The following is a 19,355-nucleotide window of genomic DNA, read 5'->3' as shown; positions in this document are numbered from 1 at the left end:
AACCCTTATGTATCTTTGTGCAAAATTTTAAAAAAAACAAAGAAAAACCTTACAGAATGGACATATTACTAGTGAAGGAAAAATACTGAGTATTGATATGAATTTTGGATAATGTAAGAATAGGTTTTATTCATGGTACCATTGTTTTATTCACCGTCTATTTTCTATTGTTACAAAATTTCAAGTTACAGAACATTTTAAGAAAGTGAATACTTGAAAATATACAATTCAATACTGGTCCTTAAAACACTGACACCAAGTTTCTGTAAAACACAATAGATTTTACTCTTTATTTGGTCAAATTAACCTAAACTCTTTTCACTAACACCCACTTTTGTGTCTTTTCAACAAGTATATTTCAAGATTTGTTTAAGTCGAACACAAGTACACAATATATTCAATACTAGAAATGTGGAATCAAGCATCAAATTTTAATTTCTCTGGACTTTTTTTTTGGGCTCTATTCATGAAGTTCAGGGTAAGATTCTGTAACAATTAAACATTTGGAAATATTACTTGCAGCATGCAAATAATGTTAAATTTGATTGGGTTTCAAAACTTATTTTTAATGAATAGGTTTTATTTTTCTATCTTAATTTTCCATCAAGTTTATAAAAATGTATGTTTCCATTACTCTGTCATTTCAGATTAAGTTTTTATTTGTAGTAAAGCTTTGTTTGTTTGTTTAGAATTAAGCACAAACTACACAATAGGCTACCTATGCTCTGTCCACCACAAGTATTGAAAACCTGGTTTTTAGCAGCGTGAGTCTGCAGACATTCGTTGTGCCAGTAGGGGGGTGTTATAGTAAAGTAAATAAGAATAAAAGAACCATGCAGTGTCCCGTCACACCATCTATATTTCAGTTACCTAAAACACTTCATTTTAATTTTTGTTCTATATCAATTAACACTGCATTATCAAAAGGTAATAAACTAAACTAAAAAGGATAACATAACATTTTCAAACTCCATTTTGATTCTTATTCTGCCAACGGTTACCATTAGTTTTGGATTTAAAACCTAAATTTTAAACCCTGTTCTATTGTTTCAGTTTGGTTTGGTCTGTTTTGTATTTTGGCAAAGCTACATGAGGGCTATCTGCACTAGCTGCTCCTTATTTAGCAGTGGAAAGGCAGCTATTCATCACCACCCACTGCCAACTCTTGGGCTATTATTCTACCAACGAATGGTGGTATTGACCATCACTTAATACTGCCTTCATGGCAGAGAGAGCAAGCATATAGGTCAGAGATTCAAACACACAACCCTCAGATTATGAGTCAAGTGCCCTCATAATAACTGCCCTCAACACAACCTGGCCATGCCAACTGTTTCAACTGTGAAGCTTAAAACTCAAGCAAATCCTCACCTTTTCATTTTAACCTAAGTACTTCTGTAATCTTCTTAAAGCAACCATTCAATTTTTCTATTCAAAACTGTTTCATGCACTCATGCCAATCCTACTTATCTGGTTTATTGTAGAGTTGCCCCTTTTCTGGTGTGATATAAGTTATAGTTTAGATAAAAGATGTTAATTTCCTATGTCCATTCTGTACATGAAAGAAACAAAAAATCAAAGTGAAAAACAGGTATACCTGGCTATGGTTGGAGGGCTGTGATTGGCTGCGATTTGTGTCAGGTGACCTATCACCCACAGAAGTGGGAGGCACTGTTGTCGGCCGAGGTCCTTCAAATGGATCATCTGTTGAACTTATTTCTGGAGTTGGCCACAGGATTTCTTCCAGAACAGATTCTTCTAATGATCTGTTTGAAGTCAAAGTTGCTACTTTTTAAAATGGAAATGAAACAATTTATTTTAACACTTGCTGTCACCATAGTAAAACTCAAGTGATAGTTTTGCATTTTTTTCACATCCAAACGTTGCAAGACAAATTATTAGGGCAGTTTATAGTACAAACTCGTTCTTGCTTCACTTAAGTATGTGTTTCAGTAAAGTCTGTTAAGATTGTCAATGTTTAGGTTAATACACGGATGATTAATATGAGGTATTACTATACGTGCAACACGTAATTAATTACACTTCAATAAGACAATATCTGAATTTAATCTATAGGTTGAGTTGTCACACCCAGTACCAAGTGTATCCACTAATACAATTTAAAATATACTAGATATTACCCATATACATAAATTAATATCATATACAAAGCTATTCAGGCATATGTGAATTTTACACATCGCACATGATCAATAGAACTATTAAGTTGTTTTTGTTCTACTTACTTTTTTCTCAGTCATTAATATTTAGATAATACTGGTCTGTTTGTGGTAGCTATGACTGTCCAATTATACTTAGTGAGTGTAGAATATACAGCAATGTCCCCCAGTGGTAGGTTAGGAAGTATGTCAAGGTTACAATTTCCTTTATATTCAAATGAGTATGACCAATCCTGTGAGTATCACTAATCACTTGGGTAAGTCTGATATTATCATTTAACAAGATTTAGTCATTCTGAAATAGAATTTCAACCAAGACAGTGTGGAGAGAAAATAGTTTAGAGCCAGTTAAAAGAGTTACCGGTCTTATCAAAAGAGCACACACAATAAATAAAATAAACAATAAACATAATTTTGTACAATTCTGTCCTGTCATTTTATTTCCTTCTCATGAATTCCATTACTCAGAATTACTACATAATAAATATCTTGGCTGAACCTCCTGTTATTATGTGGGTCTAACTTGGTGCTCTAACTGTAAAAAGCACAAATGGTTATGACATCAGTCCTATGAACTTAGGCTGTTCAGAAAGAGTTTTAATTAGCTAGGCTTGAATAACAAAATAATACCAAACCTATCCAGGACACTATCCACTCACCTGCTAGTGTCTAGACTGTGGGATGGAAGTTTAATCTTGAATTCGTCAGTAGAGGTGGGAGTGTTCTGAAGACTTAGTGCCCTTCTGAAGGGTCGACTCCTGCCCTTTAAACCAGGATAACGACTTTGGAGAGAAGCTGGTCGTTTGGGGGCTGTCAACCCCTCAATAACTGGATATTTAGAATAAGAGTTCTCTGGTAATAGTAAAGTGGAGGGACTAGCACCAGCGTGAACAATTTGGGTGAGTATAGTCATAATGGTTTGAAGGTCTCTGGTTAGACGACGATCGATGTTGTGGACTTGTCTGTGTAAGAATACCAATCAAAGATGAAATACAACCTTACACTTCCCTTAATACTATCTAGAAGGTAATTTTTAGAATAATTTTAAGACTGTCTAATAAATGGGGTCTTCTGAAACTGTAATACAGCTTAAGAGGTTAGTATATTTAGAGGAACGTAAATTAGGAAGAGGAAGTTAAAATGATTGTATTAAAGGTGAAAATATTAATATATACTTTCATAAACTAATTCATTTAAATGTCTCTACATCACGTGAGATACAACTACCATAGAAATACGACTGACTCACTGCCATGTTTAATAAAAAGAGTGGTGAAATGGAACAAAGCCGTAGAGATAATACAACGTTAGAAAATACCACAAAATGCCTTAGAGGTCATCATGGTCATCTTAATACCTGAAAACCTAAGTATTTCTAAAATCCAGTCATATCTGGGTAGCATGTGTTTACAACCACAGTAAATAATTGGAACAGAATGAGATTTGATATAAACAAAGATCTATAGTAAGATGGGTGTTCTTAAAACCCTTGTGTGGACATTCATTTTTACTGGTTTAACATCTTTAGCTCAAAGTGACCTACTTTACGATACTTCACTATTTTATGATTAAACAACATATCTAAGTTTCAAAATCTAGCTTATCAGGATTTTAAGAAACCTGTATTGACAGAAGCTTGAATCCAAGTTCTGATCATATTGTAAACAGTTCAGGGTTAACAACATAAAAGAGTTCACTTTTTTAAATACTAAAAACAGATACATTATCTACACTTCACTTCTCTCATAATAACAAACTTCATCCTTGTCTTAATTTGTTAACAGATTAACTTTATACATCTACTTGTTTATTAATTTATCCTATGTTTTGAATGACTGAAGGTTTCATATAACACGTGGTCTAGAAATCGTTTTACTTGATCTTGCTTAAATTACCTTTGGTGTTCTCGATCAGATAATACCTGTTACTGTCCATGGAAAACAGTGTTAGAATGTTGCCAGCAGTGTCATTTAGTGGTTACTCAAGTGATATATCTACAGGTTATGAACCAATGTATGTTGTAATGGCAATGATCAGTCAAATGGTAGCACATGCAATGGGAAGTCTGATGAATCTTGGATTTGGCAGATTGGTCTGGAACACTGAAGATAGTTTTGAAGAACCTGTCATCAGTAATCAGCCCAGTGAAAGTCCAAAAAACTCCAATTGCATGTACAATATTTGTGCTTAGTGTGAGAGCTCAAAAATATTCATGTCACCTAATTATATCAACTATCTGTTGATAGGAAATGAAAGAGTTTGGTGCCATGATTGCAAAACATCATCAGTGTACAGTTTGCTATATTTGTTTAAGTCTATATTGCCCTTTACATGAATTCTTATGTTATTAGCTTTAAAGAAACAATATATTTTAAGAAATGACATTTTTCACAATGTGAAGGATTTATGAACATCACTGGTGAAATTCCACATTGAGGAGATGATGTCTCCGAGGCTCACCATCAGTCTTGAACAACCATCTTTCCTCAATGACTGATGATGAATCTTGGAGAAACCATCTCCTCAATGTGGAATTTCACCAATGATGTGAAGGTTCAGGATTTCTGCTCCCTAGTGGCACAGCGGTGACTTACATCAGTAGAAACCGAGTTTCGATACCCATGGTGAGCAGAGCTCAAATAGCCCAAACAAATTATGACTTCTACACTGGTGTCACAGGTTTGGGAAGAATACCTGCACCCAGAATGGCTGATTAAGTTCACCATAAATGATTGATCTTAACACAAAGGAAGCACAAAATAAGGGCTGTTGTTTGGTTCTAGTGAGTTGGAGACTTGGTAGGACAGTCTATAAATGACTTCCAGACTTATGATAGGTAGAGTGTCTCAACTCCATCTCTAATTGAAACTATATAGAGATGCCAGTGATGTGTTCTTTCTGCCAACTAGAGTCTACCAGCAGCTGAGATGACATGCACTAAATAATGATGTAAGTAGAACATGTGGCAGTGGTAAGCCTTCCCAAACCAGGAGGTACACTGCCAATATAAAAAGTGACCCATGAGTAGAACCAATGGATGAGCTGCCTTCTGGTTCTGCTACCACATTCCACTATGCATCACCATTATATTGACTAAGAGTACATGGTAGAATCTAAACAGATTTCTCCTCCAACGTTTAATGCTACAACCCAAAATGTCTGTACCACTTTCTTAATCATTTCAGACAGATCTGGTGTGAGTAAGTGCATGGACAGATAGTTCATCTGAAGTTTGGATAATTTGAACTAGATTATTGCAAGATTAATGGGAGCAAATTGTCTGTTATTTTTATTAATTTATGTGAAATTTTGATATTGAAATATTCCGCAGGCAGTGAATTTTCACAGAAGGATAAGAGTAACAGAAAGATTCACACTATGTCTGAAAGAAAACCTGGTTTTACCTTTTTTTCACAGAAGGATAAGAATAACAAAAAGAGCAACATGGCTAAGCAAAGACCTAATTGGAATCTACAGACCAAGCAGATTACAAACCTAACAGATACTCAGTGTGAGTGAGGAATGATTATCATATGATCACATGTAAACCATATATTTACTTATTACTCAGTCTGTGCTAGCAGTTTTTAAAGAGGGGTAATGGTTGTAAACAGGTGGTTATAGGTCTCATTCGACCTACACCTAGCTAATTTTTTGAATGACTAGAATTCAACTTCACATTTTCAACCTGAACTTCTGCTATGAGTAAAAGAAACTTGGACACTTCTGACAGTCTTGTTTAAACCACAATGGTTTGAATTTCCTAATCTGTGTGTCAAAATCTCCATTACACTGCCATGGAAGTTTATGTAGAATGAAGGAATACCTTGAAGTACCAACAAAGATTTTAAGGATCTTCTGACCTGATTTCACCTAAGTTTAACTAAGCAGAAGAAGGTATTCTGTATTATCCTGGAAGGATCTTCAATATGGAGATATAATGTGATTGTACAGTTATTGAGGAAGATGAAATCATATAACAAAGGTGAATCCAGTTTCGACAACTTCAATTCAAAAGCCTGAGAGGTCACAGGAATTGTCTTGTACCAATACAAAAGGAAGTTATCTTTAGGGATGTTTCCTAAGCTCAACCTTTAAGTACCAGGGGGGTTTCTCAGCGTTGGCCATTGGAGTGTGCAGCAAGTGCCCTCATACATTGTGCCCATCCAAATGGGTGCCAAAATCAACATTGCAATTAACAGTTCTTGTTAATTTTACAGAGGCAGAAGTGTTGAATACAAAGTTTACACAAGCTACAACTCTGTCTAGGACTTGCACTGGGATTTCTAGTAATCAAAAAAAGAGTTACAAGACCAGAAATTGAAAAAATAAAGGTGTAGGTGGTGAGACAACTGGATGAAAAATAGTTTATATATTGAAATTGAAAAAGAAAAAATGGCATGTATCTCAGTTTCATTGTATATATCATTCCTGAAGTGATGCATGTTTCATTGTGCTATAGAGAAAGGATTTTTTAGTGTGTACTTTTTGCCAAAAGATTATTAGAATCTATTTTAAAAGATTTAAAAATGTGATCAATCCTTTATTTTTCATATGTAATATTAATTATTTATATAAAAATGTACTTTATGTTGTCTCAGGTTAATCTGTGTTTAAGGTTTCCATTTTATAAATTATGCACAATGATTTTAATGTAAGAGACTTTAAATCTTCCATTGTATGCTTGATTCATGTCTCTAGTTTTATTAAAAAGTACTGTGTGTGATTTTATAAGATATCTGGATTTGGTCATTTCACTGCTATAGGCATCATGTTAATATCTGTGTTTTTAGTCATATATTTCATTTAGTTTAAAGGTAGTTTGTTATTACATTTTTTGCCACTGCTAAAAAAGAGTTAACACAATTTTTTGGCCCATGCTAATTCATTGGACATAAAATTAAAGTTAATTGTGAGCTTGGGGCAAGCCTGAGGCAGAAAAGGCAGAAAAACGTGGTACTTGAATTAATATACTACGTGTTATTATCTTCTTGTGGTTTTAACATATTTATTCTGAATTCATTCTTTGTTCTGAACACATGCAGGTTTCATTTAACATGCAGTTAAGAAAACTGGTGATATTGTTTCAAGCTACCTTTGTTCTTCTCAAAGGAGACAACACCTTTTACTGCTTGTAGAGAGCATTGTTCAATAGGTGATGACGAGAAAACCCAGTTGTAGAGAAAAATATATGTGTTAAAATGGCTGATAGAACCTGACAATGACCAGAGAAGGTCGAAATGTTGTTTGCTCCTCTACATAGAGCTTTCTCTACCCATACCAGCCGTTTTTACATATATATATTGTTCACTAGGATGTTGACAGGAGTAACTTTCAATGGTTATTGAGGTGATATCTAGAGGTTGTAATGTTCATAAGATTTAGTACTGTTTCATAATCAGTGTATTGAATAACTTTGCTATTTTAGAAAATGTAGCTGCCTGAATATACCTCACCTTCAACAGTTTAGGGTTATTAAACAAATTTAGGCTTCACTTAAGTCAACATTTAAGTGATGTAATTATCTAGGTTTTACTAGTTTAATGTTACCAAACGTTTAGAGTTAGCCTACATACATACTTATGCTTAACTAAATTCGTATTACCAACAATTCAAGGTAGCCAAATTACCACATTAAGGTTAACCTACATACATATTTAGGCTTCACCTACCCGATAACATCACTTTCATAATAATAATAATTCATCTGTAATGAAATCAAAACCATTAACTATTATTCCAACAATGAAAAGTAGTTTGAACAATAACTGCCTTATCTTCAAGTATATCTAACCTGCTAAGTCCATCTATTCTAGCCTTCACTCTCTCCAGGTCTCCATGACCTGGAGGGAGGTACTGGGAGGAAGGGAATGTTGCCTCCTCTCCTGGGGAGTGTTGGCTGCCAGGGGTTGATGAGGATATAGGGATAGTCATACTAGAGCTGAATTTAGACATACTGCTGGCTGGAGTTTCATGTTGGTTGCTAGATGAACCAGAGGCTAGTCTTCCTGGTCCTGACCTAGACCGAGGGTTAATAAGCTGTTCTGGACCTTGGCTACTACCTCTAGAAGCAGGGTAGGGAAAGCGTTCTAGTGGAGCAGAAGATCTTAATGTTGTTGAGGTTGGGCCAGGCATTTGTGGGACAGCGTGAGAGACTGTAAATGTTACCACATTGGACAAACGTGTTATGTCATTACTAATGAGTACAAAAAACAGTAATATCTTAATTCCTAATTATAATGAAAACATGTAAGTTGCTAAAAATGTTACAGTCAGATATCAGAATAAAACTGGAAGAGACAACCAAAAATGTTATTTGTTTAACACATTCCATGCCAGGGCCGTAGAAAACAGTCAGGCCACTGCCTGACCACTTTTCGATGGCATGTATACTTGTAGCTTATGTAATAAAACTTGCTTCTTTTAAATTAATATGTTATATTGTGTGTATGCACAAGTTATACTTACGATGGCTCAAGATTTAATCTCATAGTATTAAAGCTTCAGTACTTTTCTGTGGCAGTATGCCTACAGATCACACTAGAAATAGCACGCTTTGCATGCTGGGAGCCTGTTTTTCACACATCTTGTGTCACATTATTTAGCTGTGGAAATGGCCTGACCACTTCATAATTGCTTTTCATAACAATGCACACCTACCTTTATTATTTCCACACATACTTATCTTTTCTCTCTCTGTTTCAATGTCATTTAAAAACTTTACTGCACATTCTTCTGCAAAAAGCTATTGCACATCATTGTCACAGTTTGTACCAAACATTTGTACGTGAAACTGATAAAGCTTAGGTCTCACACATACCCACGAGTACTGTTGCTATTAAAGAAAACCACTACATAAAAGACAAATAATTGTGCAAGCAAGTTTCGCCAACTACTACTAGTGTTTCTACTCATAAATCTTATTTATGGATTAAAGCTCTGTAGACTCAAAATAGTTTTTGCTACGACAAACTATTTTTTGAGCAACTGCAAATCTTAATTACTTACAGACAAGATGATGCATCACTGATACAGTTTATAAAATTTAAATATACATCATAAATGATTATTTATCCTCACTTGGTTCTGCAGCTTGAAGAAGTGGAGCCCTTTCACGATCTCTCTTCTCAAATGATTCTCTTCGAATTGAAGAATGTAAGAAACGTGGTCCTTTTTTCCCATTTCCAATGTCTTCTGCCACATTAGTGACGGGACTTGGAGAAGGCATTGGCAGGTCTGAAGTTCCATTTTTTTTTAGACCCAAGGTACTGTTCATTACACTGGTTAACACACCTTTAGTAAAATAACTTGTGTCAGAAACATATATGGTTAATTAAAAATCTTTTTCCTTATTTAGCAGTATTTCAGGTATATATAAATTACTTATTTTTAGCATCGTTTACCAATATGACTTTGTAACAAGAGGCTTAGAAACCCCTTGTTAGAGTAACTGAAGGATGTTAATATTTTTGCTTGAACTTACTAAAAGCAATTTCCAGAAATATTTATTTACCTTCAGCTTTGAATCATCTACTATCGTACCTCATGACCACAGTATACATTGCATGGAAATGAAATTATGTGTTACATACAACCATCACTTAGAATTGACTATCAAAGCAACACATACTTTTAGAACCATAAATGACAGCAGCATCATGTGTTTGACATGCTTATCATAAAAAACAATACAGTAACATTATCTGTAGTACACATACTCTACAATATACAATACTATAGTATACAGTCTACAATGTACAATACTGTAGTATTCATAGTCTACAATGTACAATACTGTAGTACACATGGTCTACAATGTACAGTACTATAGTACACATAGTCTACAATGTGCAATACTGTAGTATACATAGTCTACAATGTACAATACTGTAGTATACATAGTCTACAATGCACAATACTGTAGCACACATAGTCTACAATGCACAATACTGTAATACATATGGTCTACAATGTACAATACTGTAGTATACATAGTCTACAATGTATAATACTGTAATACACATGGTATACAATGTACAATACTATAGTATACATAGTCTACAATGTACAATACTGTAGTACACATGGTACAATGTAGTATACATAGTCTACAATGTACAATACTGTAGTGCACATGGTATACAATGTACAATACTGTAGTACACATGGTATACAATGTACAATACTATAGTATACATAGTCTACAATGCACAATACTGTAGTACACATAGTCTACAATGTACAATACTGTAGTACACATAGTCTACAATGTGCAATACTGCAGTACACATAGTCTACAATGCACAATACTGTAGTACACATAGTCTACAATGTACAATACTGTAGTACACATGGTCTACAATGTACAATACTGTAATACACATGGTATACAATGTACAATACTATAGTATACATAGTATACAATGTACAATACTGTAGTACACATGGTCTACAATGTACAATACTGTAATACACATGGTATACAATGTACAATACTGTAGTATACGAGGGCTGTTCAAAAGATACGTGGACTGTTTGAATTGAGCGGCTCCAGTTGGTTCCAGGGGAATCTGCTTGGTGTCGCTAGGTTCGCACAGATCAGCTGATTACGACGCCATTTCCCGATTGCAGATATCTTCATTTGTGTATTAGCTACGCGGTTTTATGTGAAGTGCGATTTTTTCGTTTGGCGGATTTCATAATGAATAACCTGAAGGAGCAACGACTTGCTGTGAAATTTTGTGTTAAACTTGGAAAATCTGCGATTGAAACTTTTGCTATGCTTAACACGGCTTATGGTGATGTTGCTATGAAGCGTACGGCATGTTTCAAGTGGCATGAACGTTTTAAGGATGGTCGACAGTCCATTGAAGATGATGAGCGTCCTGGACGTCCTTCCACGTCAACTGACGACCCACACGTCGACAAAATCAACACCCTGGTGCGGGCAAATCGATGTCTGACTGTCAGGGAGCTTGCTGAAGAGTGTGGGATATCAATTGGATCTTGTTACGAGATTTTGACCGAAAAATTGAAGATGCACCGTGTTGCTGCAAAATTCAGCCCTCAGAACTCGTGAGTTTTTGGCCAAACACTCGATCACTGGTCTTCCCCACTCCCCCCTACTCACCTGAACTTGCTCCTTGCGATTTTTTCTTGTTCCCCAAACTCAAAAGACCCTTGAAAGGAAGAAGATTTGAGACGATTCCCGAGATTAAGGCAAATGCGATGAAGGAGCTGGTGGACATTACAAAAGAAGCATACCAGGACTGTTTCAACAAGTGGAAACACCGTTGGGATAAGTATGTGCGTTGGGGAGGAGTACTTTGAAGGGGTCCCAGACCTGTAACTTCTAAATAAAGTACATTTTGTTTTATGACGTCAGTCCGCGTATTTTTTGAACAAACCTCGTACATGGTCTACAATGTGCAATACTGTAGTACACATGGTCTACAATGTACAATACTGTAATACACATGGTCTACAATGTACAATACTGTAGTATACATAGTGTACAATGTACAATACTGTAGTACACATGGTATACTTTGTACAATATTGTAGTATACATAGTGTAGAATGTACAATACTGTAGTACACATGGTATACAATGTACAATACTGTAGTACACATGGTATACAATGTACAATACTGTAGTATACATGGTTTACAATGTACAATACTGTAGTATACATAGTTTACAATGTACAATACTATAGTATACAATGTACAATACTCACCTTCTTCAGATGTTGACTGCCTTAAATCAGCTACACTCCATTTTAGGTGATTGAATAAATCTGTTGACAGTAAATCAAACAGTTAAAAATACTGTTTTTACAAAAGATAATTTTGAACAAATTAATTCTATTGACTTTTCAATGTATACATTTTATAAACGTAATAAAAACTGTTACTTATTACAGTCTAATACTGGAAGATAAGTGATGTCACAAAAACTAAATGTTGTCTGGAAAGTGAATATTGCCAGGTAAAGTAGAAACAGAACAATGACAGAAGACTGGATTTTGTGTTGTCATTCTGGTAATAGTCTGGTGTCTCATGAAAGACTCTTAAACTGTTTCGATAAATAACATAACTATTGAGAAACAAGTATGAATATATTAGGTTGTCTAGAGATAAATATCGGGATTCTCACAATAACATTTTGAAGCTGAATATTGAGTAACTTATCGTTGGTTGGTTGGTTTTATCCAACGTTTATTGCTTACAAGGTGTCTTAATTGTTTGCTGTTTCAACTATACTCAGAGTAAGTTTTGCAACCCCCTAGGCAGCATAGACAGGAAGGACTTTCATCTTATTTTCTTCTACGACTTCAAACTTGGACGAAAAGCTACCGAAATTACACGGAACATCAACGGACATTCGGTCATGATTCTGTTACTGAACGTACAGTTCAACGTTGGTTCCAAAGGTTTTGATATGGAGATGAAAGTCTTGAAGACCATGAAGGTCGTGGAAGAAAGCCATCCTTAGATGAAAACACATTAAAGGAAGCAGTTAAGACAGACCCTCGAACAGCACTACGTGAGCTTGCAGGAAAGCTAGACACAAACAAATCAAAAATTGCCAACCTCTTGAGTGTTACTTGAAACACAAAAAAGTTTGATAAGTGGGTTATGCACGAGCTGACTAAAGATCAGCAAACTCAGCATTATGATTCGCTCTATGAAACCAAAGTGATCCATTTCTTGAACAAATAGTGACATGCAACGAAAAGTAGATTGTGTACAACAGTCAGAAACAATTGTTTGACTGCAAAACAGCCTCAAAGCATTTCCTAAAGCTCAAGCTTCATCAAAGATAGGTCATTGTGACTGTGTGATGGACTAAGGCTGTCATCATTCACTACAACTTTTTGAATCAAGGGTAAACTTTCACAGTGAACAAATACGGTTAAGAATTGGTTTAAATGCATCAAAAGTTGCGTGAGAAACAATGAGCTCTGGTCAGTTGAAGGGTCAGTCATTGTCACTTGACAATGCTCATTCCCACATGTACGGGATAACGCTCCAAAAATTGAAAGAACTGAGATTCTGCCTCATCCACCCTATTCCCCTACAGATTTTCATTTTTTCAAGCACTTTGACAACGTTTTGAACAATAAAAAACTTTCAAAACCAGACAGCTGCAGAAGAAGCTTTCAGGGAGTTCACTGACCATGGAAACTGTGATTTTTACAACAGGGACATAAACAGCATCGTTACACGTTGACAAACATGTGTTGAAGTTAATGGTGCTCACTTTAATTAAAGCATGTTTACAACACTGATTTAGCATGTTTACAACACTGGTTTATACTTTTCCAAACTTTGCAGTTCAAAAATGACATTTATTTCTGGATAACCTAATACAAGTAATGGACAGTATAAAGTTTCTGGAAGGAAAATTCCAAAACGTTACCTAAAGAAATGCAAGCTATTTATCTTCCAGGTGTATTTCCTTGGACATTCATTGAAGGCATGCCAATGTATATATGTATATAAAAATAAGTAAGCATTACAGAAGTGGACTATTACAAGAATCATACATTCGTGCTGTCAAAGATTTTATAGATGCATGTTTAGGGCATACTGACATTCTGTTTTGTCATGTTTCTGATAAGGCCCCATCCTCTGTTAAACACAGCATTCCCCACTCAAAAACTATTCAACACCTGAATATTCACCAAGACTCATGGTCTGCAATGAAAACTATGATAATTTCTCACAGTTACGAGTGAATAAAAGTAAAATGATGCTTGATTACTCTACTAAAGTTGCTGAAACATAAAACTGCACATGTCAAAGCTGTAAACCACTTTCAAAGCTACCTGTATGGCCATGTTTATTCTATTAGCTGAACATATAGCATTCAGATGGTTAAATAACTTTTAGAATTCTGAAAGCCACATAATACAATGGTTATAACAACTTCAAGTATATGTCACCGTCCACCAGTCTAGTCTGAACCGTAGAAATACTAATGCATTTTCTATGTATCAGAAAAGCTAACAGATCCAACAAACAACTGTGGCCACTTTTCACTCCTGGCAACAATAATTAGTTAGTTTAAAAAGTAGCAATCATTCATTCTCTGTTGTTAGATATGTTCTTTTATTGTATATGTCTTTTATGTATTTTACTGTTCCAACAAATTATTCACTATCAGTGATGTCGAGAAAATACACTTGTAGAGAAATATATATGTAAAAACGGCTCATTTGGGTTGAGAAAGTATTTTACATAGAGGAACGTACAATGACGATGACCGAAGAAGGTTGAAACGTTGTTCGCTCCTCTACGTAAAATATTTTCCAACCCAAACGAGCCGTTTTCACACATAAATTATTCACTAATTATGAACTACATTCGTAGTCACTGAAGACATAATTTCACAAATTGCTACATCCACAGCAACAATGTGCTTGCAAGCATATTAGGGCACTTCATATTAAACAAAATCCTTTAAATAACCTTGAAAAGTTATTATAACCCTGCACCTTAGAGAAATAAACCACACAGCTATAATCTTATCTTTACCCATGATGTTTAGAGATATGGAAATCTCTTCATCAGTACTTGTAGATGTACTATTTCTCAACTTTTGTCTTTCTTCCCTGGACTTGTTTCTGTTATTATTTATAAACTATGTACTGCTACTACCAGAACACAACTAGTGATGTAGTTGTGATTGTAGATGTACTATTTCATAACTTTTGTCTTTCTTCCCTAGACTTGTTTCTGTTGTTATTTATAAACTATGTACTGCTACTACAAGAACACAACTAGTGATGTAGTTGTGATTGTAGATGTACTATTTCACAACTTTTGTCTTTCTTCCCTAGACTTGTTTCTGTTATTATTTATAAACTATGTACTGCTACTACCAGAACACAACTAGTGATGTAGTTGTGATTGTAGATGTACTATGTCATAACTTTTGTCTTTCTTCCCTAGACTTGTTTCTGTTATTATTTATAAACTATGTACTGCTACTACAAGAACACAACTAGTGATGTAGTTGTGATTGCAGATGTGCTATTTCACAACTTTTGTCTTTCTTCCCTAGACTTGTTTCTGTTATTATTTATAAACTATGTACTGCTACTACCAGAACACAACTAGTGATGTAGTTGTGATTGTAGTTATTTCACAACTTTTGTCTTTCTTCCCTAGACTTGTTTCTGTTATTATTTATAAACTATGTACTGCTACTACCAGAACACAACTAGTGATGTAGTTGTGATTGTAGATGTACTATTTCACAACTTTTGTCTTTCTTCCCTAGACTTGTTTCTGTTGTTATTTATAAACTATGTACTGCTACTACCAGAACACAACTAGTGATGTAGTTGTGATTGTAGATGTACTATTTCACAACTTTTGTCTTTCTTCCCTAGACTTGTTTCTGTTATTATTTATAAACTATGTACTGCTACTACCAGAACACAACTAGTGATGTAGTTGTGATTGTAGATGTGCCTATTCACAACATTTGTCTTTCTTCCCTAGACTTGTTTCTGTTATTATTTATAAACTATGTACTGCTACTACCAGAACACAACTAGTGATGTAGTTGTGATTGTAGATGTACTATTTCATAACTTTTGTCTTTCTTCCCTAGACTTGTTTCTGTTGTTATTTATAAACTATGTACTGCTACTACCAGAACACAACTAGTGATGTAGTTGTGATTGTAGATGTACTATTTCACAACTTTTGTCTTTCTTCCCTAGACTTGTTTCTGTTATTATTTATAAACTATGTACTGCTACTACCAGAACACAACTAGTGATGTAGTTGTGATTGTAGATGTACTATTTCACAACTTTTGTCTTACTTCCCTAGACTTGTTTCTGTTATTATTTATAAACTATGTACTGCTACTACCAGAACACAACTAGTGATGTAGTTGTGATTGTAGATGTACTATTTCACAACTTTTGTCTTTCTTCCCTAGACTTGTTTCTGTTATTATTTATAAACTATGTACTGCTACTACCAGAACACAACTAGTGATGTAGTTGTGATTGTAGATGTACTATTTCACAACTTTTGTCTTTCTTCCCTAGACTTGTTTCTGTTATTATTTATAAACTATGTACTGCTACTACCAGAACACAACTAGTGATGTAGTTGTGATTGTAGATGTACTATTTCACAACTTTTGTCTTTCTTCCCTAGACTTGTTTCTGTTATTATTTATAAACTATGTACTGCTACTACCAGAACACAACTAGTGATGTAGTTGTGATTGTAGATGTACTATTTCACAACTTTTGTCTTTCTTCCCTAGACTTGTTTCTGTTATTATTTATAAACTATGTACTGCTACTACCAGAACACAACTAGTGATGTAGTTGTGATTGTAGATGTACTATGTTCACAACTTTTGTCTTTCTTCCCTAGACTTGTTTCTGTTATTATTTATAAACTATGTACTGCTACTACCAGAACACAACTAGTGATGTAGTTGTGATTGTAGATGTACTATTTCACAACTTTTGTCTTTCTTCCCTAGACTTGTTTCTGTTATTATTTATAAACTATGTACTGCTACTACCAGAACACAACTAGTGATGTAGTTGTGATTGTAGATGTACTATTTCACAACTTTTGTCTTTCTTCCCTAGACTTGTTTCTGTTATTATTTATAAACTATGTACTGCTACTACCAGAACACAACTAGTGATGTAGTTGTGATTGTAGATGTACTATTTCACAACTTTTGTCTTTCTTCCCTAGAATTGTTTCTGTTGTTATTTATAAACTATGTACTGCTACTACCAGAACACAACTAGTGATGTAGTTGTGATTGTAGATGTACTATTTCACAACTTTTGTCTTTCTTCCCTAGAATTGTTTCTGTTGTTATTTATAAACTATGTACTGCTACTACCAGAACACAACTAGTGATGTAGTTGTGATTGTAGATGTACTATTTCACAACTTTTGTCTTTCTTCCCTAGAATTGTTTCTGTTGTTATTTATAAACTATGTACTGCTACTACCAGAACACAACTAGTGATGTAGTTGTGATTGTAGATGTACTATTTCACAACTTTTGTCTTTCTTCCCTAGACTTGTTTCTGTTATTATTTATAAACTATGTACTGCTACTACCAGAACACAACTAGTGATGTAGTTGTGATTGTAGATGTACTATTTCACAACTTTTGTCTTTCTTCCCTAGACTTGTTTCTGTTATTATTTATAAACTATGTACTGCTACTACCAGAACACAACTAGTGATGTAGTTGTGATTGTAGATGTACTATTTCACAACTTTTGTCTTTCTTCCCTAGACTTGTTTCTGTTATTATTTATAAACTATGTACTGCTACTACCAGAACACAACTAGAACACAACTAGAACACAACTGTGATGTAGTTGTGATTGTAGATGTACTATTTCACAACTTTTGTCTTTTCCCTAGACTTGTTTCTGTTATTATTTATAAACTATGTACTGCTACTACCAGAACACAACTAGTGATGTAGTTGTGATTGTAGATGTACTATTTCACAACTTTTGTCTTTCTTCCCTAGACTTGTTTCTGTTATTATTTATAAACTATGTACTGCTACTACCAGAACACAACTAGTGATGTAGTTGTGATTGTAGATGTACTATTTCACAACTTTTGTCTTTCTTCCCTAGACTTGTTTCTGTTATTATTTATAAACTATGTACTGCTACTACCAGAACACAACTAGTGATGTAGTTGTGATTGTAGATGTACTATTTCACAACTTTTGTCTTTCTTCCCTAGACTTGTTTCTGTTGTTATTTATAAACTATGTACTGCTACTACCAGAACACAACTAGTGATGTAGTTGTGATTGTAGATGTACTATTTCACAACTTTTGTCTTTCTTCCCTAGACTTGTTTCTGTTATTATTTATAAACTATGTACTGCTACTACCAGAACACAACTAGTGATGTAGTTGTGATTGTAGATGTACTATTTCATAACTTTTGTCTTTCTTCCCTAGACTTGTTTCTGTTGATTATTTATAAACTATGTACTGCTACTACCAGAACACAACTAGTGATGTAGTTGTGATTGTAGATGTACTATTTCACAACTTTTGTCTTTCTTCCCTAGACTTGTTTCTGTTATTATTTATAAACTATGTACTGCTACTACCAGAACACAACTAGTGATGTAGTTGTGATTGTAGATGTACTATTTCACAACTTTTGTCTTTCTTCCCTAGACTTGTTTCTGTTATTATTTATAAACTATGTACTGCTACTACCAGAACACAACTAGTGATGTAGTTGTGATTGTAGATGTACTATTTCATAACTTTTGTCTTTCTTCCCTAGACTTGTTTCTGTTATTATTTATAAACTATGTACTGCTACTACCAGAACACAACTAGTGATGTAGTTGTGATTGTAGATGTACTATTTCACAACTTTTGTCTTTCTTCCCTAGACTTGTTTCTGTTATTATTTATAAACTATGTACTGCTACTACCAGAACACAACTAGTGATGTAGTTGTGATTGTAGATGTACTATTTCACAACTTTTGTCTTTCTTCCCTAGACTTGTTTCTGTTATTATTTATAAACTATGTACTGCTACTACCAGAACACAACTAGTGATGTAGTTGTGATTGTAGATGTACTATTTCACAACTTTTGTCTTTCTTCCCTAGACTTGTTTCTGTTATTATTTATAAACTATGTACTGCTACTACCAGAACACAACTAGTGATGTAGTTGTGATTGTAGATGTACTATTTCACAACTTTTTCTGTCTTTCTTCCCTTTTGTCTTAGACTTGTTTCTGTTATTATTTATAAACTATGTACTGCTACTACCAGAACACAACTAGTGATGTAGTTGTGATTGTAGATGTACTATTTCACAACTTTTGTCTTTCTTCCCTAGACTTGTTTCTGTTATTATTTATAAACTATGTACTGCTACTACCAGAACACAACTAGTGATGTAGTTGTGATTGTAGATGTACTATTTCACAACTTTTGTCTTTCTTCCCTAGACTTGTTTCTGTTATTATTTATAAACTATGTACTGCTACTACCAGAACACAACTAGTGATGTAGTTGTGATTGTAGATGTACTATTTCACAACTTTTGTCTTTCTTCCCTAGACTTGTTTCTGTTATTATTTATAAACTATGTACTGCTACTACTA

The 19,355-nt window shown here is 34.4% G+C and overlaps 1 protein-coding gene across 1 annotated transcript in view; it reads right to left on the bottom strand.

Moving 5' to 3' along the window:
• Window positions 1-19,355, bottom strand: part of LOC143235770 (uncharacterized) — a 48,593-nt gene that overhangs the window by 5,250 nt on the left and 23,988 nt on the right. The window contains exons 8-12 of the mRNA XM_076473973.1: window positions 11,921-11,980; window positions 9,261-9,473; window positions 7,975-8,335; window positions 2,840-3,142; window positions 1,598-1,766 (exon numbers count right to left, since the gene is read on the bottom strand). Of these exons, the coding sequence (XP_076330088.1) occupies window positions 1,598-1,766; window positions 2,840-3,142; window positions 7,975-8,335; window positions 9,261-9,473; window positions 11,921-11,980 (1,106 nt within the window). The remainder of the gene's footprint in view (window positions 1-1,597; window positions 1,767-2,839; window positions 3,143-7,974; window positions 8,336-9,260; window positions 9,474-11,920; window positions 11,981-19,355) is intronic.

Source organism: Tachypleus tridentatus, chromosome 12 (assembly GCF_004210375.1).
Source record: "Tachypleus tridentatus isolate NWPU-2018 chromosome 12, ASM421037v1, whole genome shotgun sequence".
NCBI classification, from domain to species: domain Eukaryota; kingdom Metazoa; phylum Arthropoda; class Merostomata; order Xiphosura; family Limulidae; genus Tachypleus; species Tachypleus tridentatus.
This window is presented reverse-complemented; position numbering and strand designations above follow the sequence as displayed.